Source organism: Desmodus rotundus, chromosome 7 (assembly GCF_022682495.2).
Source record: "Desmodus rotundus isolate HL8 chromosome 7, HLdesRot8A.1, whole genome shotgun sequence".
Classification (NCBI taxonomy): domain Eukaryota; kingdom Metazoa; phylum Chordata; class Mammalia; order Chiroptera; family Phyllostomidae; genus Desmodus; species Desmodus rotundus.
In genome coordinates, this window is record NC_071393.1 from 19,435,894 (window position 1) to 19,461,221 (window position 25,328).

General features: G+C 55.8%; 1 protein-coding gene across 2 annotated transcripts; it reads right to left on the reverse strand.

Annotated features, from left to right (window-relative positions):
• Positions 1-1,121: 1,121 nt before the first annotated feature.
• On the reverse strand, positions 1,122-24,545 carry PPIL2 (peptidylprolyl isomerase like 2). 2 transcript variants are annotated; one of them, XM_024557338.3, is made up of 21 exons: positions 24,411-24,545; positions 22,180-22,229; positions 18,123-18,168; positions 15,772-15,834; positions 14,533-14,584; positions 12,752-12,803; positions 11,982-12,073; positions 11,096-11,185; positions 10,034-10,109; positions 9,107-9,267; positions 7,932-8,007; positions 7,244-7,350; positions 6,760-6,849; positions 6,417-6,450; positions 5,736-5,853; positions 4,087-4,143; positions 3,389-3,461; positions 3,216-3,278; positions 2,981-3,120; positions 2,640-2,762; positions 1,122-1,849 (listed from the first exon to the last, which is right to left on the reverse strand). In XM_024557338.3, exons 1-20 carry the CDS (start codon positions 24,440-24,442, stop codon positions 2,666-2,668), a joined length of 1,569 nt encoding a protein of 522 aa, XP_024413106.1. In that variant the 5' UTR covers positions 24,443-24,545; the 3' UTR covers positions 1,122-1,849; positions 2,640-2,665. The 2 variants fall into 2 exon arrangements, with proteins under 2 accessions (XP_024413106.1, XP_024413105.1); XM_024557337.3 differs by lacking the exon at positions 1,122-1,849 and having other exon boundaries at positions 1,889-2,762.
• Positions 24,546-25,328: the final 783 nt, after the last annotated feature.

Genomic DNA, 25,328 nt, shown 5'->3' on the forward strand with positions numbered 1-25,328 from the left:
TTTCCCAGTGGAGTTATGACATTGGTGTCTTCTTTTTCGCAATTGATACAAATACTCTTACCACTTTTTTTGTCTGTCTTCTACAAAATCCAAGCTCCTTTTGAAACCAAATGAACTGACCATGAGCTGGCTTCAGGGAAGGACACCCACGAAACCACAACTAGACATGCTGGTGAAGTGCTGGAATGTTCCACCCTCTTAAAATCCTAAACATCATCCCTGACTTTTATTTAAGTTATTTAAAATATTGAGAAGAGTGGGAGGTGATGCTAAGATTATAAATGCATTTAACATAAAACTATGCCATGTCCTCTGGCACAGTACACTTGCTTTAGAAATGTGGTTTAGTTTTGTTGCCATTTTATATATACATAAATATAGTATTTTTATACCTTAACACTTAATCTTGATGGCATCTGTCAGATATTATTAGCAAGGATCAGAAATAGGAATTTTTCAAAAGTCCTTTAATTTACCTGGTGACCTCACCAGGTACTTAAAAAATCCAAGTGGTTTTAATTTCTGGACTACAACGTCAGCTCCAAAACCACCTACAGAAATGGAAAGCCTAAAGTGAAGAGTCCTGGGCCGGCCTGTCCCCCCGCTGTGGGGTGGCGCCATGGGGCTGCGGCCCAGCTAGCCCCCAGGTCGGCCCCTTGGAGCAGGACTGCCGAGCCTGAGCACACAAGCCCCCCCGCCCCTCCCAGCCTCCCTGTGTCCAGCCCTCGGTCCTCTGTGTCTGTGAGGTTGAAAAATAAAGCTCCCGCGTCCCGTGTCTCCTTCTCAGTAGCACGTGTGTCCTGGGTGCTCTGCTCTGATGCTGAGGGACACGGCTTTGGTGCTGTGCAGCTCCCGCCGAGCAAAGGGGCCTGGTGTCCTTTCCGTAGGCAGGTCCCGTCCTGTGCTGTCACATGCAGAGAGAGCCTTTGGGGTGCTGGCTGCCGGGCTCACCACCTGTTCGGGGCCTGTGAGCAGGGCCTGAGAAAGCCTCACTACGTAGTTACAGGGCTTCGGCTAAGCCGCACTCAGCACTTGCTTCTTAACTGTAGAAGGGCTAGCCGCCTCCCCCAAGGAGTCCAGGAGACGCTGGTGTGCTGTACCACGCGGGTCACCAACCCCCCCCCCCCCCCCCCCGTGTCTTCACCCCATCCTGCCTGCCCTCTTCCTGTGTGAGCCAGGCTCCTGGGGCCAGAGCTGGTGCAGACAGCCTCTCACAAGTGAGAGCTCAGCTAGCTGTCTGTCTGTCTGTAGTCTTGAGAGGGGTCGTGTCTGGCTAAAGTTGCAGAGGCGCTAGGCACTCACTCTGCAGAGTCCAGCTCCCCTGTTGCCCGTCCGGGCGTTGGGGGGCAGGGAGACTGCAGAGGGACGGGCCCTAGGTGGGGCACAGAACTTGTTCTCAGCACAGGGTAGAGCCGGTCTCTGTCCTGAGGCAAGACGAGGCCGGTGAGCTCTGGGAAGGCGGCTCGGCACCTGTGTGGATGTGGACGAGGGGCCGAGACAGGCTGCTGAGAGCCCTCAGACCTGGTGTTCAGCATGAGGGCTGGGAAAGGACCAAGGTGCATTCTGGAAGTAAGTGGTTGAAACTTACTGGTGGAGCTGAGGTTTTGGATGAGGAGGGAAAAGAAAACGTAGGAGTGGAGCCGAGTCAGTTTCAGTGTGACGAACAGGGTGGGGTGGTGGCCTGTGCCACATGCATTGAGGGCATGAGAGACGAGCAGTGACCCTTTGGGAGCCCCAGGGCTAGAGACGTGCTAGAGACGTGGGCCTGGGAGGAGGCAGCTGTCGCCACGCTTCTGCAGAGGCACTTCAGGAGAGCTGAGGTAGCAGGGGCAGGAGAAGGGAAAGCAGGCTGCAGAGTGAAGGGAAAACAAGGACAGGCAGGCAGGAGTCAGTGTTTTGAAGACATTTATAAGATCAGGGATCTTTAAGTTAGCAAATGCTGGTACAGCTGGCCCGATAGCCCTAAGAGCCATGGCTGAGACTCAGTGTTGAGCACAGGGTGGGCCCTGAGGGTGGGGTGAGGGGGGCTCCCCGGGGCCTTCTGCAAGTCCATTGGGAGCAGCAGGAGCCAGCTGTCTTCACCACATGTGGTCCCCTCACCGTCCTGAGGCACAGAGGTGGGCAAGGGCTCCTGAGGTAGAACCTGGAGCCGGGCGGGCCAGTGCAGGCGCGGGCAGCAGAGCCAGGCTGTGACCTCCCATGGGCCTTGCTGGGGTGGACTCAACAAACCCAAGCAAGAGGTGGCAGAAAAGCTTTTTGGAAATAACATCAAGGTTCTAGTCCAGGGTCCTCAAACCCCCACCGTAGCCTCTGGGTCCTAAGGCCTGGGGTCTGAGAATCTGACAAGATTCCAGTTGACGCCACTGGTTGGGGACCACACGGAGCCAACATCCCCCACAAGGGGATGGACGTGGGTGGTAGTAATGGCAGTAAGAAAACTGGGGTCAAAAGACAACAGGCCTGCAAACAGCCAGGGCACAGCCCTGGGTGAGAGGGGAGGAGGCCCAGGGGCTCCCGGGGCCATGAGAGGAGACCCAGGCAATAGGCAAGAGCTCCACTGAGCCGCAGCTCAAAGGGCAGGCCCATGAGGACGGAAACCTCGAGGACACGGAACAGGAGCCCCAGTGCTGCGTCCCTACCGGGATCCAGAGCAGCAGGCCTGCCGCTACCATGAGCTGAAGTCCGTGAAACCTCGGCTGGGCTTTTTCTTGGCCACAGGGACAGCTGCACTGGTTGATGGTTCCTCATCTGCTACACGTTTCCTGGGAAGAGAACAGCCAAACTCCGGCTGCTGTGGGGGCCAGGCCCCGAGGTGTGAGCCACGTGTCTCCACATCACCGCTCCCCCGCCCCCCCAGTGAGATCCCTTCAGCCTGCCAGAGGCCTCCCTGCACCAGCTCGCCCCCAGCAGGCTCCGGCCTGTGGCGGCAGTGAGCATGTAGAGTAGAATGGGAATAGACGCTGGCTCCCACCGCACTCACGTGGCTGCTGGGTTGATGTACTTGCCCACCCCCTGGCGGTACGTCGGGGGGCCCTGGCTCCCCGACTTGGGCTGGCTTTTCTTCACTGTGCTCTCTGGGGCTGCCTCCTCCAGCTGTGTCTTCTTCCGCTCCTCGGCGATCTGTGGTGGAGCATGGTCATGGCTGGCCCACAGCCCCTTGGGCTGGACAGGGCTCCCCCAAGTCCCTCCCCGTGTGGCAGCTGCACCCTCCACACCTGGACGTCTGCCTCCTCGTAGGGGTCCACAAACACCGTGGTGGAGTCAATGCGGATCTCCTCCTGCAGCAGGGTGGGGGGCCAGTGAGCAGGGCTGGCAGGAGGCACCAGGGCCCCAATGCCTGCCTGTCCGAGCCTACAGAGTGGCCCCTCTGTTCTCCCAGGGCATGTACCTTGGGGCGGTCGGTTTTTGGGTCGCTCTCCACATTCTCCATGGCAGTCAGTGTGTCAAAGCCCCCGACAACCCTGTAGCAGAGGGGGGCAGCCTCCTAATAAGCCCGGCTCAGGGCACCCCCAGAGGCCAGGTCCTGGCGTGGCAGGAAGAAGGGCTGGGAACAGTCTGAGCTGAGGGCCCATGAAGGCCCCACACAGACAAGGGTGCAGACGGACTGGGTTCAGAGAGGCCCATGGGCCAGGGCAGGACCGCAGGCCGGGAGAAGGGCAACCTGAGAGGCCGGGCCGGCGGCCCATTGCTCCTGCACTGTCTGCAGCTGCTTTTACGCACAGCCACAGAGCTAAGGAGTGAGGCACGGGCCATGAAGCCACAAAGCTGGAAACACCCCTGGGCCTTCACAGGGAAGGTCTGCTGACCCCAGAATGGGAGAATGGGGAGAAAGGAGGTGGCCCAGACAGGTGATTTGGGATCATCCAAAGGCAAACTGAGGGGCTGGCTGACTCTGAGCAGGACACCCACCAGGCAGGGCTGGAGGACACCCACTAGACTTAGCCAAAGGTCCCCTGCCCCAACAGAGAAGGACCAAGTCCCTGCTTATGTAGGGCCAGGCCTAGGGAAGAGGTAGTGAGAGGCCCCTGCCGGGGCAGGAGCCTGCCCTTGCTGAGACCCTGGGCCTCGTGCAGCGGCTTCTCTTACCGTCCGAAGATGGTGTGCTTCTTGTCAAGGTACGCACAGGAGCGGAAGGTGATGAAGCTGGGGAGGACAGGAGGGTTAGGAAGGGCATGAGAACTTACCCCACCCCGGCCTGCCTTGTCCTCCAAGACAGCTGGGCACAAACTAGTCACCTCTAAGCTAGGGGACCCTTGGTATAAAAGGGTTCTGCCCTGTAGGGATGCCCCAAGGGAGAGGCCCGGAGCCCCAAGCTGTCCCAGCCCCTCCTTGCTTTTGCCCTGTGCCCATGAGGCTGGGGGCTGGCCAGTCACACTGGACAGAGGTGAGAGCTCAGATGAGTGCTCTCCCTGCAGTCGACAGCAAGGCGGCCATTTAGCCAGAAGAAGGAAGGGTTTCTCTGTAAGTGATGCTAGCGCAACTGGGAGAAAATGAACTTGCTTTGTGCACATTCACATACAAAAATAACAAATATGTAATACAAAAAACAAAACCTGCCTGCCTCCAAAGAAATTTAAATACATAATATTTTAAAATGTCATTTGGAATATAGGTGACATCTAAAAAGATCTTAGCCAGAAAAATACAAACCACCTAATAAAAAGTGAGCACAGAGTTCACAAAAGTAGGAGTTAAGGGTTTTAAAACTGTAAATAATGAAGTGCATAAACCCTGAAGCGCCTAGGGAAGGGTGACGAGTGCCAACTGAGAGAAACAGACCCCCAACTACACGGAGCCCTCCCCACAAAGTCCTCCCAGAAAGCCGAGTCAGTGAACCCCGTCAAACATCCCAGAAAGCCGCCACCCAAACCACCCTGGTGGCGCCAGCCTGGGCCGCCTCGGCTCCCAAACCAATCTCCCCTGCCCCCCTCAGTCCACAGCCTGTGGCTTCTTCGGAACCAAGTGAGGGTAATGTCGGTGCAGGAATAACAAGCAGAGAGCAGCACAGAGTCCAGAATGAGACCCCAGTTCACACAGAAATGGAATATGTGACTGCGGAGGGGGAGGGAAGGAGCCAGGAGCCTCTCTTGGCCTCGAAGACACCCCTCCACCTGCACCAGGCTGGGTCCACCTGCACCAGGTTGGGTCCAACTGCCCCTCTCCCCACTATTGCTCCTGGTGGGCCCCCCCAGGCCTGTACTTCTGGCCCATCTGCGCCCTCTCGGCACCAACACTTACACCCACTGAGAACAAGGTGGGTGCCCCGGGCACGGACAAAGCGTTCACAGCAGAATCTCATCCCCTCACCAGGCACCTGAGCTGCCATAGATGTGCCCCAGCCAATGGCTGCTCAGGCCAGACCTCGACGCCAGCCTCTCCCACACTCAGGCTGCCCCTCCCTGCCTGAGCACCCGTGCCCACGCCCACATGCGCTTCATGGGGTGCCTTCTCCAGGAGTCCTTTCCGAATCTCCTGGGGACTCCTGCCACCTGGTCCTTCACGGGCACGTGCCCCAGGCTGCAGTGCTGCCTGCTGACCTCTACACGTAAGTGCACGTGCCTGCGCTCGGCAGGTCTGGGCTGTGTCACCTGTTGAGTCACCCACCTCTCCAGGGGTGCTGCATGCTTTGACTGGGTTCGGGTCGAGCACAGCCTTCGCTGCAAGGCTGACGGGGACCCTGCACGAAGCCCTGCGCCTCCTCCCCAGGCCCATCCCACAGCTGCCCAGCAACTCACAACTGAGACTTGTTGGTGTTGGGCCCCGAGTTGGCCATGCTGAGGATGCCTCGGCCCGTGTGTGAGAGGTTAGGCCGGAACTCATCTCTGAAGGGTTTTCCCCAGTACGACTCCCCACCTGGAACAGAAAGGAGTACGGCTGGCAGCGAGGACCACCGGGTCCTAGCTGGGTGCAGCCAGCAGGATGCAGCCTGGCTCCAGAAACCTACACCGAGTCTCGAGGGGCACTTGGAAGGCAGCCCTGGCCCTGAGGACGGAGTGAAGGGTGAAGGTCACACATTATTGCTTACCCACGTGGGTGAGGGTGTAGGCCCGGGCCCAAGCAGCAGGCAAGTTGGGGGGGCGGGGGGGCTTTGGGAGGCAGTGGGAGGACAGCCAGACATCTGGCCCAGTGCGCAGCCTCCCTCTGCTGTGGGCTGCCTGAAGCATCCCTTGGCCCACTGACAAAGGTGGGCACCCTGGAGCCCTGTGCAGGCAACATGCTCCCACTTTCATCTATCGTCTAGGCCTTATGGCCGTTTCACAGCGAGGAAACAGACGTGCCCAAGGTCACACAGCACCCTGCTAGCTGGTCTACCCGTGCCCACATGTGGAACTCTCAGCCCTGCCCCTGCCCACCTACCCCCTCACGGCTTTTGGGGCGGCCATGGCTGCCCAGGGAGCCCCGGCACCAGTACCTACCTGTGCCTGTGCCAGTGGGGTCACCGCCCTGGATCTGCAGGAAAAACCAAAGCCAGTGAGAAGCCACGCCCTGTGAGCCCGAGGCCCTGCAGGCCCTTTGGCAGCTACCCGATGCCCACTGGCGGAAGCAATTCCCCTCCTGCCAGATGGGCCCCAAGGCGTCTGAGCTCTTGATGAGGACAGACGCCCTCCCAGCCCCGTCTCTGCATAACCCCTGTGCAGCCAGGCTGCATATTCAAGGGACAGGTTCCCTGCCTGGGGAGAAGAGGCTCCCGCGAGTGACAGTGGTCCCCTCCAGGATCCGTGTAGCCCTGTGAGGCCGGTGCTGGCCCACGTCACTCACCACGAAGTTCCGAATGGACCTGTGGAAGACGGTGCCATCGTAGTACTGCTTCTTGCAGAGCTTGATGAAGTTCTCGCAGGTTTTCGGTGTCTGCAAAATAACCCAGACACTTCTGTGAGGCGTGAAGCAGCCGAGGGAGGGTCACAAATGCCACCCAAGCCCCGATCGTGCAGCGGGAGAGGATGAGCTTCCCGTGGGTGCCACGGTAAGCACCCATGACGCTACACAAACTTGTAGCCGCCAAGCCCACGGGCAAGGGCTGCAGGGCAGTGGGTGTGAGTCCCATGTACATTCGTTCCCCTGACGCAGACGGAGGAAACACAGCTTGAGGCTGGCAGGATCACTTCTGAGGGCGACGTGGGGGCCTCCACGCCCCCTAGAGGACGTACTGATTTTCTACTGCAAGCCCATCCTGAGTGCTGCTCCTTGTTTTAAGGCCCTGGAAACTACTCTGGGCTGGGGATGGCCCGGCCGCCACACCCACCATGTCACAGTGCAGCTCCAGGTTGAGGTCGCCCTTGCTGGTGTGCAGCCGCACGTAGCCCTTCTTCTTCACAAACCGATAGCGCAGCACATCCTCGTCAATGGCGGCTGCAAGCAGAGACGGAGCTCTGTGCCTTCCCTCAAGCCAAAGACAGCCACACCCCACTCCATGAAGGCCTGAACTCGGGCCCCAGCCCCAGGGAAGCCCAGGGGCCCACCCTGGCTGAGCACAGGACAGGGCACAGAGGGCTCAGCAGCTAAGGTGGGGTGCTGGGAAGGCCCAACCAGGATGGGAGCGGGGTGGAGAGGGGCGGGGAGTGGGGAAGGGAGAGTTGGGGACCTGACAGGCCTAAAACCCAAGAGGAAGCGGGCTTGGGGACGATGATAATAGCAGCCTTCGTGCAGGGCTAAGGTGCCCATGGGCAGCCTGGGAAGAGGCCAGAGCGGGGGACCCCAGCAGGCAGGACGTGGCACGGGGAGGGCCTCCTGCCCCTTGCCTAGCCCTTGCTACAGCCTCCCCCATTGCAGACACGATCACAGCTCCAAAAGGGCCCCCCCCTCCCCGACTCTTTCTGAGCTAAGAGCCCACAAAGCCCAGACACAAGGCAGCCGTGTGAGGACGGGGGCAAGGCACCCGCCTGGGCCGCCATTCAGCAACACCCTGGCGACGGAGGAGCGGAGGCAGCTACCTGCTTCATGTGTGGTCTCTGGCACCATGGCAGTGGAGGTGAAGGAGGCGCTAACCTTCCCAGTGGAGTAGTGGGCCTGCCAAGAGAACCACGTAGGCACGTCAGCTGCGCCCTGGGAGGCTGGTGGACCAGGGACACGGGACCCAGCTGTTCCCATGTTCAGGCCCCTCCTCAACGCCTCCCCTCTAGGATAGCGTCCCTGACCACCACACAAAGATACCACCAGGAACTACCTCCTTGGGGACAGGATGGCCCAGCCCAAATTGGCTTTCCCTAAGGCCCCAAGGAAGGAGGGACTCTAGGGGGTTTTTTTGAAAATTTTTGGTTTCTACAATTAAGCACAGTACATTTTTAATCAGGGACATGAGCAATAGAAATATTTCTTCATCCTTGGCAGAGGGAAAAAATAAAAGGATTCGGCCCCATCACAAGCAAGAACACCAACATGCTAAGAGCTCGTGTTAGAGTGATGGAATGAAGAACAACAAACTTGTTTCCTTTTGCAAATCTTCCTGAATACTTCTCTGAGGAGGGAGCCTCAGAGCCCCACCGCCCATCCCCACCGCCCAGCTCGCCAGGCCGAAGCAGGGAAGGGCCAGCTCTGGGCCCGGCAGACCAGGGCATGGGTCCTGGCGCATCGCTGCTGACTGAGGGCCTCAGGGCCAACTGCGGGTGCTGTGAGAGGTGAGCCTGACCACCCAGGAGGGGCGGCCACCAAGCACCACTGCTCCCTCCCCTCCACACCACAGCACCCCAAAACGCCCCACCACCTCTCCCTGGCTTTGCTCTGGGCACCACATGACTAGCTGTGTAGAGCGGTGACTCCACACCCCATGGGACACCCCCTCCCACAGACCTGCAAGCCTGAGGCCACTGTGTCACGCAGTACCACCAAAGCCACCTGGCAGCTAGCCACCTAGCACGTCTGTCCCAGCCTCCCCAGCCTGGACCAGAGCATGATGTAGGCCCTTCATGGCTGGAGGCTGCCTTCCTTCCCTGCGAGGACCCAGCACACCCACGTCACCCCGGCCTCCTCAGTGCAGCTGTCCTCTGGGCCCCCAAGGGCACCTCAGCTCTGGGATCCAGCTGCTTCCCCTCCAAATGTATCCCACTCCAAGGGGCTATGACCGGGGCGGTGCTTAAGCTGGCAGCTCGGTGGCCCTCCGCCTACTCACAGCATTCAGCTTGTCCACTTTCTTCTTCTCTGGGGCTTTCATGGTGGCCGCCAGGACCTCGTCCCCTTTGAACTCCTTGTAGAGCTCCTGCAGTGTCTCCCGGGTCTCGGCGTTCGTGTTTTTCAAATAGTAAGATGGGTCCTGCTTGGCCTTTTCTTCATCTGCAGAACAGCAAGGCGGCCTGAGCAGCTGAGCTCCCAGGAATGTCCCCAGATGCACATGCCAAGGACAAGAGGCCAGAGGTGACAATACCAGCGGAAGCCCAGACTAGAACATAGGCCGAGCCTCCACCAGGGTGACACTTTGTAGCAGCCACAAACCTAGGAAGGCGTGTGTGGGGAGAGGATGAGGGAACAGTCCAGAAGGGCAGTGGTTTACCCGCCAAGGCTTCGGCTGGAGTCAGCTTTGGTCTCTGTCCCCAGCCCGACCCTGACCCCGACGGTGTTCACCAACAGCCCCGGGGGTGGTGCCCGGCCAGCTGAGCAGTCCCCACACTCACCAGCCCCCACAGGACCCACCAGCCTGCCTAACCACCTGTACCTGCAGCGATAGCAGATGCGGTCTCTAAGGAGCAGGCAGGGCCCCACGCAGGACCTGAGGGCCTGGCCGAGGAAGCAGCCCTGAGGGGCCCTGGAGCAGTCCGGACTGGGGAGGACAAGGTGTCCGGACCTGTCCCACATGAGGCTGTGGGCACTAAGACATAAGGGCCTGGCTGGCACCCTCCACATCGGGCCCCCTAAGGGCAGCGTAGGCCAGGGCCGTCCTGCTGGTCTCCGCACAGGAGAAGCTGAACGTCACCTCGGGAAGTGCCAGGCCTGTCTCAGCTTGATCACAACTCTGGCCCCAGGAGGCAGGGGCTCTGCCCAGGGTGCTCCCTCCCATTCCCCAACAGCCCCCAGCATCCAGACCACCCCTGGCTGCTCGTACCTGGGTCTGTCATTTTCATGTTGTTCTTAACGTGAAAGAAGTTGGAGACGTTGAATTTGTCCAAATTGGTGGGGTCCTGTGGCAAAAAGAACACGTGCAGCCGAGCGCCCAGCACGGCAGCCAGGCCCCAGGCTGTGGCCACGTGCCTGCCCCTGCTGCAAAGGAGGGTTGGGTGGTACGAGGGTCCTGGGGCCAGGAGGGGACATGCTGGCGGCTGCAGGGAGGCCTGGCGGGTGGAGCATGGAACAGGGGCGCCAGGACTGGGAGAGGGCACCGCCCCAGGTAGGGCCACAAGCAGGGGTGGCGTGGAGACCGGCTCAGATGGCTGGCTGCTCACCAAGCCGCAGCCACCTCCCCGGCACACGGTTGACCAGCGTCCCTTGCTGTTCGGCAGTCACAGGACAGATAGAGTATTCTTGAGGGAATGTGGGCAGACACAGCGTGCCCACCTCCAGGCCTCCCACAGGCTGCCCCGTACCCCCTCCCTTCAGCCTGGTGACCAGATACAGACCCCACAGGTTCTCAAGTCCTGGGGACAGCCAGCCCGCCCCCTTGGAGGGAGTACTAACCTCCAATTAGGGACAAGGCACAGAAGGACTGTCCCCGTGTAAGTCACTCATTTTCTAAGTCTGTGTTTTTATTAACTCACCCAGGGTTCTCTGACACCTTCAGGGGTGTCCTGTGCCCAACACTGGGGTGCAGAGCACACACCCACTCCCACTCTCAAGAGGGTGGGAGGAGAGCCAGGCCTGAAAAGAGGCCACTCAGATGCCGAGATGGCTCCAGGGACAGAGAGGAGGGGCCCTGACACAGCAGGGACAGGCTGCAAAGGGGGATATGCGAGGACCAGGCTGGGGAAGCAGTGTGTGCAAAGGCCCATGCGACCCAGTGGAAGGAGGCAGGAGGCAGGAGCACTGTCGGTAACAGCTGGGGCACCGCAACCAGATAGGTGGCAGGGAGAAAGCCCCCGAGGCTGGGTGGAGAGGTGGGGTGGCCGAGGGGAGCCGAGCCAAGGCTCTCGGGTGGTCCCTCCTGAGAACAACAGGGGGAAGGGACACACACCTGGAGGGTAATGATGTCCTGCCGGGAGAAGGGCTCATCGGTCAGCAGGTCTCGGAAGTTCTTGGCCTTGATGTTTAGCTGCTCCACGGCCTGCAGCCAGGAGGAATGCAGCTGCAACGGTGCTTGGCCCCAGCCTGGCACTGGGAGCTTACAGCCCGGCACCGTTCCAGCAGAGAGACAAAGGACAGGACTACCATGTGCCCACCGTGAGCTCACGGCCATGGCCCTGCCACCCCGAGGGAGACTTGTTGAGCCCCAGAAACCCCTAAGCAAGGTTCCTCACAGGGCGCTCTGTGACCCACGTCTCACACATCAGCAGACAGGCTCAACAAGGCACCCATCTGTACCAAGTCCCCCACATCCATACACACTTGGGCAAGGTGTCATCCCCAGAGTCCCGGGGGCAGCGCTGGCCACCTGGATGCTGCCAATGGCCAGGGACAGGTGTGAAAACAGCTCAGAGAGGGCTGCCCCACAGCGAGGGGCCCACACCTCTGATGGCACACCCAGAGAAGGACCTGTGTGGAAACCAGGGTCTCCCCTTCCCACCCCCACCCACCAGTCCACATCTACCCCTCTCAGGGATTCCGCCAGGAACTGGGGGGCTCCGGACTCTCCTCAAAGCTCTGAAGACTCCCCTCAGAGCACAGGGCCCCTCCAGGGCCTGAGAGTCTTCCCTGAAGACGACTGTGGGGAGGACCCCTGGGTACAAAAGAACCACCTGGGTTTCGGGCCCAGAGGCTGCAGGGAGGCCCGGACTTTCCTTGGCTGTGCTGGTGGCCCCACAGGGACACGCTGTGCCCAGGGCAACCCCAGAGCCCAGACGAGGGTTCCCAGGAGCACACACCTGGAGAGCCTGTAGGTGCCACAGTTCCTGAGAACCTACCTCATAGGCATAGACGTTGCCGGTGGTCCTGACGGCCACGATGTGGCTGTTGTTGGTGAACACGGTGAACAGCACCGGGCAGTGGTACTTGCCTGGGGAGAGGCGTGCACAGGCAGACCAGTCAGAGAAAGGTGGGGGGCAGAACCCTGCATCAGCATGCCCAGACCGGGCCCAGAGGCATAGCCAGCTACTCCAGCCCCTCCTCCAACGCCACCAGGAAACTCCTGTGCATCCTGCAAGACCCAGCCCCACATGGCCTTCCTCGGAGGTGTCTGCTCCATCAGCCCCCAGCCTCCTCCAGATGCCTCAGATAGGGCATCTGGCCAGTGACAGGGTGGGCAGGGATATAAAGCAGGAGGACCCCAGCTGGGCTTGGGCTTTATGACCAGTGGTGCAGAGAAGCCCAGCACAAGAGCCACCCAGCCAGTCTGTTAGACTCCCTCATCACTGCCCAGTCTCCACGGCTTCTGCCTCCTGCTATGGCAGACCAGAGCCACATGGCCCAGCTGTGCCACAAAGGCCACCCACCAGAGGCCCACAGGGCCCGACTGCCTTTGTGGGAAGAAATAACCAAAACCCAAAGTTGCAGCCCTCCATCTCAGCTTTAAAAACTACCGGGATCTTTAAGAAGGAATTATGTTGCATCTCTGAGAAATAAAGAGCAAGAGCCAGCTGACCAGAGAGGAGCGACCAGTTCTGCAGAGACTTGGGGAGAGGCGGCTGTGCCCTGCGGGCCGGCCCCAGAGTCGGCTGTAAAAGTGGCCCCTTACCTTCGCTGTTCTTCGCAAAGTTCAGCTTGAGCAGGGACCGCCCGTCCAGTTTCTGAAAGAAGTAGAATCCGGAATTAATAATAAAGACTAAGTGGCTGACGTGAAGGCTGATAATGCGGCAGCTGGGCGACACAGGCAGACTAGAGAAGTCTCTGACGGTCCACACCTTCACAGCGGGCACAGGCATGGGTGCTGACCCGGGGAACCCAGGACACAGCACTTAATCCAGACAGGGCACTGCACAGTGGAACCCCAGCCTCTGAGCCAGCAAGTCGACCCCAAGCACAGGGGTTGACATCCAGGGTGGAGGCCGAGGGGGAGGCTTGCTTATGCTCTGTGACGTTCAGGCAGTTTTGTGGCAAGCACTGATTATTTCTGAAATTAAAAAGTGAATGTAGCCCTAGCTGGTGTAGCTCAGTGGGTTGAGCGTGGGCTGTGAACCAAGGGTCACTGGTTCGATTCCTAGTTAGGGCACATGCCTGGGTTGCAGGCCAGGTCCCCAGTGGGGGTGCATGAGAGGCAACCATACATTGATGTTTCTCTCCCTCTCTTTCTCCCTCCCTTTCTATCTCTCTAAAATAAATACAATCTTTAAAAAATAAATCAAACAGAGGTTAATACACGCCAGACTTCTAGCCCACCCAGGACAAACCCAGCTCCCTCCAGGGCCTTCGAGGTGCCCCAGATATGGACCCATCTGCCCCCATCTCCCTTTATCCCCAGGTCTTAGTTTAAACGGCACTGTTCCAGAGACCCTCCCCAAGCCCACGTGCCCTCCCTCCTGTCTCACGCCCCTCTCTGTCCCCTCTCTGTGAGCATCTCCACCTCCCGCTGCCTCTGCTCTGCTCACAGCTCCAGCCCCGCACACGCACAGGCTAACACCTTCCTGCTGAAAGAAGGCAACTGAATAAATGAAGAAATGGGCGCCAGCTGCGTGGGGGCAGCGAGAGTTCTCTGAGAGATAAGGGACCAGGAGAACAGAGAGGGTGACTAGGATGTGGACACACCGTGGGTTACGAAGAAGGTACGCGGTGGGTGCGGCGGAGGAGAATGAGCTGGCACCTGACCCTGGGGAGTCCCTTCCCAGCGCACGGGGTTCACGACAGTGGGCCTGCGCATGCGACGCGTCAGGCGCTACCTCACAACAGAAGTCCAAATCAAAAAGACCTTTGCCCTTATGTAGCAAACACAATCAAAGAAACATGACATCCAGTGCTGCTGAGGGTGCAGGGAAATGGGCATTTTCTCCCACACACCGCTGTTCGGAGTTTAAAGTGGTGCGACTCGAGAAGGAAATTCGCCAGCAGCTGCCAACACAGAAAGCGCACCCACCGCGAGACCCAGTGCTCCCGGCACGCTCTCGGGGGAGCCCAAGCAGGCGAGCACACGCGTGTCCCAGACCACTGCTCGCAACAGCAGGCGACTTCAAATCCTCTGCGGTGCCCCCGCACGAGGGCACACACAGCCACCAGAGGACAAGGCAGGGCTTTAGGCATGACACGCTCAGATCCCCGACACACTGCGGGATGCAAAAGCGAGGCACAGAGGAATTCCGGCAAGTGCTCACGCCCACGGCCCAAGGAAAGATGTAGGCCGTGCACACACACGTGCGCACTCCAGAAACATTTCTGGAAAGGAATGCGTGCAGAGAAAACAGCCCCCTCACTGTGCCCCACGAATGGTCCCCTACCACTCCTGAGTGTACACGGAAACCACAGAGCAAAGGACAGGCAACAGGGCAGCATCCACCCGCAGCACCTGAACTCCGGCGCAGCCCCTACCTCGCCGTTGCTGGGGTTGGTCCCATACTTCTTAAGCCAAGGGAGGATGTTCCTGAAGGGGAGAGGACAGACAGCATCAGGTGGGGGGCAGGGCAGCACAGTCCCAGAGGCTGCTTCTGGGGACAGCTGTGGAGGGCGTTGTTCCGCTTCACTTCAGCTGGCAGAAGCCAAGAGAGGAGCGCCTTGCCTCACAAGAGGAAGCGCAGGACGTTTCTGGAAACGTGGTTTCAAAGTATGTTCTGGGTTCCTGTTACAGTTATGTATAAACAACAAAAACTAGCAAAATAAGACGTACACAAGTGTTGACATATCCATAAAATGAGATTACGGACCATCATCAAAATGTTAACTTCCAGAGAATTCTGAATAACACGGGGAAAGCTCTCATCGACTGAATAAAGAAAGGATCCGGCCCTGGCTGGCGTGGCTCAGTGGATTGAGCGGGGGCTGTGAACCAAGGGGTCGCTGGTTCGAGTACCGTGGGGACACGCGCCTGGGTTGTGGGCCCGGTCCCCAGTGGGGGTGCATGAGAGGCAGCCACACACTGATGTCTCTCTCCCTCTCTTTCTCCCTCCCTTCCTCTCTCTCTAAAAATAAATAAATAAAATCTTTAAAAAAAGAAAACAAAGAATGGATCCAGAACCATCTTCATGGTATTATCTCAGTCACGCTACCACCAATAAGCTCCCAGAAAAAGACAAGTACAAATATTGAAGTGGTTCTCCCAGATAGTGTGATTATGGTAAATTTTCCCTTTGGGATATCTTCCAATTTCTCTAAAATAAGTCTGAAACGTGAGAAAATTATGTAAGCTGGCTTATGTGGGAACGCAAAACAGCACAATGCTTCAAACTACAGCACTGGAAGAGTACGCACCCAATCGTGACTCTTTCATTAAGTGAAAAATATTTAGTTCATTAACATCCCAAAACAAGAACACCTGGGGGAGGGCCCACCTGGGGGAGGTCAGTGCCACTCCAAAAAGAGACACTAGCACCTGCCAGCAAAGCTGCCTGCCAGGGGCACAGCAGCACTGTGGCTTCATCTCGGAGGCTCTGGCAGTCCCTCCTGGGTCCCCAAGAGGCCCCCCCGGGCTCCCAAGGCCGCCAGGACCTCAGCGTGGCCTAGCTTGGCACTGCCTGGAACCACAAGCCCTCCAGCTGGCCCCACGTCCCCTTCCTGAGTGGGTGTCACCGATCTCACCCTGGCTGTTAGCTCAGAAGTCAAGACAAAACTCACAGCAAGTCGAAGACGACGCCTTCAGGAGTGCAGACCGGGTAGCTGAAGGGCTGCAGAGAGAGACTGAAAAAGGACACGGTCACTCCTGGACACGGTCACTCCTGGCCACGCCACGGACTGGCCAGGCCGCTGCCACGTGCCTCCTATGATTTGTCCCTCTGCCCCTCCCTCCTTCAGCCAGTCCTCCAACAATTCTGGTGCACCCTGCACAGCCTGGGAGGGGTGCCGGCACAGCGGTGACCCCCACACCCCTGCCCCTCAGCAGCACCCAGCACAAACCGGTAAGTACAAGGCAAGGGTTCCAGGAGGTGGTGAGGGGGCTTAGGGACAACCTCTCCACACCCTGCGCTGTGACATACAATACACATGGGATCACAGTCAATCCCCAAAGAGGACCCTGGAGGTGGCCTGGGACAGGCAGGACTGGAATACACCCTCCGACGCCTCACTCAGCAAGCACAGGCAGGCCGCGGTTTTGTACTGAGAACTGCCCTCGCCCATCCCAAGAAACTCTGGTGGGGCTTCTGCCCACAGAGTGGGCACACAGTTCTCCCCACGTGTCCCTGGGGCAAACACATGACTCAGGCAAGACCCGAGGGCCCAGGAGCCCAGGGTAAGTTCTCATACATGGGTGTGGGGGCGGAGGGACCTACAGAGGCCCAGACCACCACAGGTCATTGGCCACCTCATGAAGGGTCTCCTTCGGAAAAGCAGAGCCTGCCCAGGTGGCTCAGGTGGTTAGAGTGTCGTCCCAATACGCCAAGGTTGTGGGTTCAATCCCTGGTCAGGACACATACAAGAATCAACCAATGAATGCATGACTAAGTAGAGCAACAAATCAATGTTTCCCCTCTCTCTAAAATCATTTAAAGAAAAAGAAAAGCAGAGCCTACACAGGAGGGCTTCCTGCTGGACTTCCTTGCACCAGCACCCTTTTTTCTCGTGTGGTATTTCTGTCACTAGCCATCAAGAGCCCGGGCTGACCTGGCTTGTTTATACATCGGATACCTGAGTCTGGTCAGCACAGGTCAGTCCCTGGAACCCAGAAAGCCTGGCAGCATGGGGGGCCCCTCCCTGGATGCTGCCCCAGGAAGCCCTCTCTCTGGCCCGAAAGTCTACGCTAACCCAGCGGTGCCGCTAGTGCTGCTGGGGACCAACCAGCCCGCAGCCAAGTCAAGCTCCAAGCAGCAAGACATGTTCATACCTTCCCCCAAACGGGACCTAAAGGGCACATTCTCAAAGCACATTTTGACCCAGAACCCAGTGTAGTTAAAAAATGGGTGAGAAGCAGATCAGAGACTTCTTGGAGAAAATGGGAACCAAAGGTGAAGTATCTCCATACGATCTATTCCTACCCAACCTGAGTGAGATGTTCTCACAAGGCTGATGATAAGACCTGATGGGGGTGGGGAGAAACCCAGCCAAAGACGCCTGTGTCTCATTTGTTCACCACCCCCCCAAACCCCCGCAGTGAGTGCTACGAGCAGGGAAAGCCCTCACTCGCCACTGCTGCACGGAGCCTCCTGGACGCCCCGGGCAGATCCAGTGGCCTTCCCTGCCCCCTCGCCACCCTGCGGTATGCAGCTGACCTGCCTTGGCTGGGGTACTGGGGTCAGCAGGAGAGTTCTGTCAGCTCTCAAGGCTCACCCTGACCTATGGAGTCAGAACTTGGGGGTGGGGAGGAGTGCTGTGCAGACACGCATGTGTACAGGGCAGAGGCGACCCTGGCTCAAATGTAGGAATATCAGGCCCAAGGGGACCACCAGACCCGCGCACCCCACAGCCCCCAGTGTCCTGAGGTTCAAGAGTCCTAGTCCCACTTTTCCAGCAGACGCGGCTTCTGTTTATACACATACCGACAGGGGTGGGAAGAAGCATTTGAGGGGCTTCAAAGTGGGTTCCTTCCCACCCCCACAGGTGGCCTGCGTTCCCAGGGAAGGGGCTCACGGCATCAGACTATTGCTGCTGCTATTGCTACTCAGACTCTGACGGAAAGTAAAGCGGGAAAGGCACCCGCCCGCAGCAGACCACGGGCTTCGCGCCTCAGTGGCGACACGTCCAGGATGCGAGGCGAGGGACTTCGCTCCTCCAAGCGAAGTGAAACAGGCTTAATGACAGAGTCTACCCACCTTGGAATGAGCTGCAGAGAGCAAACTCGCAAACACAGACACAGAATAAGAAGGAAATAATCACTGGTTCTGACTGGGTCATCTTCTCCCACTCCCGGGAAGATCTGGGTGGAGGAGCACACACAGGCCCCTATCTGCACCTCCCAGGATCAGACTCGCTACCGGACAACTGCGCATCAGAGCGCGATTACTATGGGAAGATCAAACCTTCGACTCTCTTACCTGCAGTGGTCAAAAGGTAAACGACGAAAATTTGTTTGTGGGATATCTGTTTAAAACAAAAATAAGAGACAGAACATTTTTTTCTGTAAAAAATTTCACGTATGTATTCCTACCAACAATTCAATTACATTTTAAGAAAAAATTCATGTGCCCTGGCTGGTGTGGCTCAGTGGATTGAGTGCCGGCCTGTGAACTTAAAGGTCGTTGGTTCGATTCCCAGCCAGGGCACATGTCTGGGTTGTGGGCCAGACCCTAGTTGGGGGTGTGTGAGAGGCAACTGATCGATGTATTTCTTACACACAGATGTTTCTCGCCCTCTCCTTCTCCATCCCTTCCCCTCTCTCTAAAAATAAATAACATCTTTTAAAAAAATGAAAATAAAATAAAATAACATTAACTCCATTGTACATCTCCATCAGACCTCCTGAGTAACCAGGGTCATTGTCAATGAGCAGTAATATTTTGAAAGGCATTTTTTTTCTGAGCGGTGGATCACAACAGCGGGCTTTAAATAGTCAGCACACCGTTGTGTAAACAGATGGCCGTCATCACGGCCTCACTGAGCCATTTACCAGCACAGGCAGGGTAGATGTAGCACAATTCTTTTTTTTTTAAATATATTTATTGATTACGCTATTACAGTTGTCCCATTTCCCCCCCTTCAATCCATCCTGCCCACCCCCTCCCTCCCACATTCCCCCCCTATAGTTCATGTCCATGGGTCATACATATAAGTTCTTTGGCTTCTACATTTCCTATACTACCCTCCCCTGTCTATTTTCTACCTACCATTTATGCTACTTATTCTCTGTACCTTTCCCCCTCTCTTCCCCTCCCCCTCCCCTGTTGATAACCCTCCATGTGATCTCCATTTCCATGGTTCTGTTACTGTTCTACTTGTTTGCTTAGTTTGCTTTTGGTTTTGTTTTAGGTGTGGTTGTTAATACTGTGAGTTTGCTGTCATTTTTACTGTTCATAGTTTTTATCTTCTTTTTCTTAGATAAATCCCTTTAACATTTCATATAATAAGGGTTTGGTGATGATGAACTCCTTTAACTTGACCTTATCTGGGAAGCACTTATCTGACCTTCCATTCTAAGTGAAAGTTTTGCTGGACAGAGCAATCTTGGATGTAGGTCCTTGCCTTGCATGACTTGGAATACTTCTTTCCAGCCCCTTCTTGCCTGTAAGGTCTCTTTTGAGAAATCAGCTGACAGTCTTATGGGAACTTCTTTGTAGGTAACTGTGTCCTTTTCTCTGCTGCTTCTAAGATTCTCTCCTTCTATGTAATCTTGGCTAATGTAATGATGATGTGCCTTGGTGTGTTCTTCCTGGGGTCCAGCTTCTTTGGGACTCTCTTGAGCTTCCTGGACTTCCTGGAAGTCTATTTCCTTTGCCAGATTAGGGAAGTTCTCCTTCATTATTTGTTCAAATAAGTTTTCAATTTTTTGCTCTTCCTCTTCTCCTTCTGGCACCCCTATAATTCGGATGTTGGGACGTTTAAAGAAGTCCTGGAGGTTCCTAAGCCTCTCCTCATTGTTTTGAATTCTTGTTTCTTCATTCTTTTCTGGTTGGATGTTTCTTTCTTCCTCCTGGTCCACACCATTGATTTGAGTCCCAGTTTCCTTCCCATCATTATTGGTTCCCTGTACACTTTCCTTTGTTTCTCTTAGCATAGTCTTCATTTTTTCATCTAATTTGCAACCAAATTCAACCAATTCTGTGAGCATCCTGATTACCAGTGTTTTGAACTGTGCATCTGATAGGTTGGCTATCTCTTTGTTGCTTAGTTGTATTATTTCTGGAGCTTTGATCTGTTCTTTCATTTGGGCCATTTTTTTTGTCTTGGCTCGCCTGTTATGTCAAGTGGCAGAGCCTTAGGTGTTCACTGGAACGGGGTGATGCTATATGTGGGGGAGGGGCCGAGAGGGAGCAATGGTGCTTGCTCCGTTCTCTGCTGGTTTTCAGTCACTCCCTCCACTACCCACAACGAAACTGGGCTCCTCTGGTGCTGATTCCCGAGTGGGTGGGCCTGTGCACGCTCTAGGCCCCTGTGGGTCTCCCCAGTGAACTCTCCTGTGAGGCTGGGAGTTTCTCCCACTGCCGCCTCAACTCCCACGGGTGTTTTCAATCAGAGGTTTGAGGCTTTATTTCCCTGAGCTGGAGCCCTGGGTTGCGCGGTCTGTTTCGCTCTCCCTCTGTTCCTCCTGGTTTAACTGTGTGCAAATGTGGGGCCACGGGGTCTGCTAGCTGCCGCACTGCCTGCCCTGTTCCCCGCTAGCCGCCGCCTTGCCGCAAGTCGTCTCCACCCTCCTACAGGTCTGGACAAATGTTTCTTCTTTATCTCCTTGGTTGTGGGACTTCCATAGAGTTCGATTTTTCTGTCAGTTCTGGTTGTTTTTTACTTTTAAATTGTTGTTGTCCTTCTTTTGGTTGTGCGAGGAGGCACAGTGTGTCTACCTACGCCTCCATCTTGGCCAGAAGCTCAGATGTCAATGTAGCATAATTCTTAAGGACCCTAGGATTTTCAGAATGGTAGGTGAGCACCGGCTTCAACTTCAAGTCACCAGCTGCATTAGTCCCTAACAAAGGAGTCAGCCTGTCCTCTGAAGTGTGAAGCCCAGCACTGACGTCACCTCTCTAGCTGTGCAAGTCCTACATGGCAGCTTTTTCCAATCTAAGCCTGTTACATCTACATCAAAAATCTTCTGTTTACTGTTGCCACCTTCATTATCTTAGCTAGATCTTCTGGATAATTTGCTGCAGCTTCTACATCAGCAATTGCTGCTTCACCTTGCACTTCCACGTTATGGAGAGGGCTTCTTTCCTTAAATCTCATGAACGGACATCTGCTACCTTCAAGCTCTTCTTCTGTAGCCTCCGCGCTTCTCCCAGCCTTCATAGCACTGAATAGAGTTAGGGCCTCGCTCTGAATTAGGCTTCGGCTTAAGTAACGTTGTGGCTGGTTTGATCTTCCAGCCAGGCCACTGAAACTTTCTCCACATCAGCAATAGGCTGTTTTGCTTTCACATCATGTGTGTGTTCACTGGAGTAGCACTTTTAATTTCCTTCAAGAACTATTTGCTGCATTCACAACTTGGCTAACTGGTGCAAGAGGTCTACCTAGCTTTCAGCCTAGCTCAGCTTTCCACGTGCCTTTCTAACTTAATTATGTCTAGCTTTTGATTTAAAGTGCAAGACCGGCAGCTCTTCCTTTCACGTGAACTCTTAGAGGCCACTGTAGGGTTATTAACTGGCCTAATTCCTGTATTGTTGTATCTCAGGGAATAGGGAGGCCCAGGGAGAGGGCGGGAGATAGGGACTAGCCAGTCAATGGAGTAGTCAGAATACACATTTATTGCTTGAGTGTGCTGTCTTCCCCGGGCATGGTTCACGATGCCTCAAAACAATTACAATAGCAGCATCAAAGACCACACACAGACCACCAAACACACATGACGATGAAAAGCCGGAAGTGCTGTGAGAGCAACCCGATGGACACACACACACACACACACACACACACACACACGGCTCGCAAATGCTGTTGGGAAACCGCACCTAGACCTGCTCAAACCACGACACCTGCAAAGCGCAGCCAAGCAAAGTACAGCAAAACGAGGTGTGCCTGCCTCTGTTAACTTGCTAGGGAATATTATTTTAACCTACATTTAAAAAACGAAACCAAGACTAAACATTTTCCCACATTTTTAGTGTACTTTCTCTTTTCTGAACGGCCTGTCCTCAGCCCATTTGTCTACTGTAGCTTCCATGTTCTTGTTGTTAACTTTTTTGATTTTCATTTATTGATTTTTAGAGAGAGAGGAAGGAGGGGAGACAAAGGGAGAGAAACATTGATTTGTTGCTTCACTTATTTATGCACTCACTGACGGGTTCTTGTGTGTGCCCTGACTGGGAATCGAACCCACAACCTTGGCATAACTGAGCTATCCGACCAGGGCTAATTGTTCATTTTAACAGGCTCGTACAGTGAAGACATCATCCCTTAATTACACCCCACACACACCAAGGGGAACAGAAGGATTTCATGCCTTACCTGGTTTCTTGCCACCATAGAAGTGCGTGTACTCAGCACACGTAATGTACCTGAGGGAGAGAGAGAGAGTCTTACTTCCGCCCCCTCTGTAAAGAGGGCAGAGTCTCCGGAAGTAATGGCTGACTGAATCATTTCACTCATTCAGCAAGTGTTTACTAAACACCTACTCTGTGGCAGGCACATAATGATAAACACAATAGGCAGGCGACAGACAAATAAGTAAGCAAATATAAACAGTTCAGCTTTGATCTGGAGAAAATGAACTGAATTTAGCAGAAGGCTTGATGATGAGCAGGAGCTTGCCATGTGAATTATGTGGGGCACGGGCTCTCCAGGCAGAAGGGTGAAGCAGATGTGTCATATATAAAAGCCATGAGGCACGAAAAGCTGTTGTGTTACCAAAGAAGGGTGAAGTCACTGATAAACAGTGTGGGTGGGGGCATGTGACAGGAGAGGAAGGAGACACAAATGGTGGTGAGATCGTGAGAGGCCCTGCAGGCCACGTGAGGACCTGGATTTGCTGTAAGCTGGATGGAAAGTTGTTGGAAGGTTTGGAGCAGGCAGGGCCTGACGTGATGTAATATAAGTCCTCACAGCACCACTCTGGCTGCTGCGTGTAGAGGGACAAGCAAGAGAGGGAGCAGATCCCTGGCTGGTGTGGCTCAGTGGATTGAGCATTAACCTGCAAACCAAAAGGTCACAGGTTCAATTCCCAGTCAGGGTGCATGCTGGGTTGCAGGCCAATGATTCTCTCCCTGTCTTTCTCCCTCCCTTCCCCTCTCTCTAAAAATAAATAAAACCTTTAAAAATAAAATAAGAGAGGGAGCAGAAATCCAATCAGGAGATGACTACAAAGGTCCAAGAAGGAGTTGAAACAAACTCTGCCTAGCCCTGGCTGGTGTGGCTCAGTGCCTGAGAACCAATGGGTCACTGGTTCAATTCCCAGTCAGGGCACATGCCTGGGTTGTGGGCCAGGTCCCCAGTAGGGGGCGCGAGAGGCAACCACACATTGATGTTTCTCTCCCTTCCCCTCTGTCTAAAAATAAATAAAATCTTTAAAAACAAAAAACAACCCCTGCCTATGTGGGAGTTGGTGGGGAGAGAGGGAGTTGGTGGGCGACAGACAGTGGTCAGTCCCTGGAAGAGTTAACAGGACTTCCTGGTGAACTGGAGGGGAAAGAAGCACCAAGGCTAACTCCCAGGCTTCTGACCTGAGCAAACTGAGATAGGGAAAACGGAGGAGGAGTAGCTCAGGCACTGAAAAAGAAGCGTTCCGTCTGGGGTGTATTAACTTTGAGATGTCTACTGGACCTCCAAGTGGAGCTCCGAGTAAGCAGCTGGCTATTGCAAGCGGTCACCCACGGAGAATGTAAACAAGCAGAAACCTAGGGGATGTCAACCTATGAGGCCTGGAAGATGGGGAGGAGGATCCAACAAAAGAGGCTGAGAAAAGATGAGAAAAGAGAAGCCAATGAGGTAGACGGAAAATAAATAGCATGTGGTGTCCCAAATACCAAAGAAGGGCTTCAGAAGGAGAGACGTGGTCGATTGTGTCCTACGCTGCTGAGAAGCCCAAAAAGTGAGGGCTGAGAATTGACCACTAGATTTAGCAACGAGGGAGTTACTGGGACCCTGACAAGAGCAGTGCTGAAGGTCAAAACCCTCAGGCAGTGCTTTCAAGAGGCAGCAGAAAACAGCGAGCAGGCACAGCGCTTCCACGTTAGATACACCGTGTCACCTGGAGAGGGACACGGACGAGGTTGGTTTTAAATTGATTCTGTAGCATCTGTGTCGGCTGATGGGCATAAACCAGCACACTGGGAAAGACAGGAGATGCAGAAGAGAGAAGGGCTAAGCCACAAGCAGAGCCCGCGAGTGGACAGGGGGGCGGCCCAGGGCAAAAGCGAAGTCGAAGGGGCTGTGTCTGAGCGGCGCTGGGGCGGTGGGAAGGCCGCGCCCAGGGGATGGCACCTATCGTCTATTAGGGCAAACGCCTCCAAAGGCGGGATTCCGGGAGGGCTTGGTGGCTGGTGGGGGGGGGGGGGGGGGGGGATTACCCCGCCCGGGGAGGGCGGCGGAAATTTCTGGGAAGAAGCGACTTCCGAAAGGGGATCTGGGGACCAGCTCTGAAAAACCGGAAGGGGAAACCGGCAGCGTGTGGGACAGGCGGGGGACTGAGGCAGGGCGGGGCTCAAGCAGAGCCCAGAACTCCTGGCTGCGGCTCAACTTACATCTTGTCCTTCTGGTGCTGTCGCTTCCCCATAGTGGCAGAGGTGGCAGTGGCAGGACTAGCGAGCGCGAAAGATCTTCAACATACAACCCGGACCACCGCGTCTCGGCCCACCCCTGTAACTACTTCCGGGTCCCGCCCCCGGAAGTGGGCGCTGGGCTTGCCGGGAACTGTGGTCACCCGAGGCAAGCACGTCAGTCCTTGGGCGCAGCTGGTGGGCAGGCCGAGTTGTCAGTACAGATCGGTTCTATCGGAGCTGAGCTGCCTCTGCCTCGAGTCCCACTCTTCTCCGGAGCACCTCGCCTCCCCGCCCAGCCTCGACTCAGTGCCTTCCTACTCAAACCCGTCCTGGTTTGACCTGTGTTCTCAGGCCTTTTAAATAGTCTGCCGGGAACCTAAGGTCCCACCAGCCTCTGCCCCATCTCTGCTCCCCCTCAGTGACAGATGCCTCCAAAGCGACGTCCATATTTGCTGTGTACGCGTTCACTTCCCATTTGCTCCACCCATTTGGTCCCCACGGCATCCTGGACCCTCTTCTGAGTGGCCTAAACCTGAAAGTCCAAAGCCCTCACTGATCCCTCTGGTCTCTTCCTCGACCAACTCCCGTTCGTGTGTCCCAGCCTAAACCCTGGACTTCGGTCAACACTCGAGCACTGGGTGATCATGGCTTTAAGTACCACTTGTAACCCCTGACTCCCAACACTAAATTGCCAGTGCTCCAGACTCCTGATCTCTCCTTGGGTATCCGCTGATCTCAAGTTTAACATATCTCAACGCAGAATTCTCCATCTCTCACCCCCCAACCCCCAGCCTCCCTCCGCTCTCCTCCACTATAACACGACCTACCTAGTCACCCAAAGCCAGATGTCCTTGCCTTTCTCATCTCATCTCACGCTGGCTCCTTCTCATTTCTAGGTTT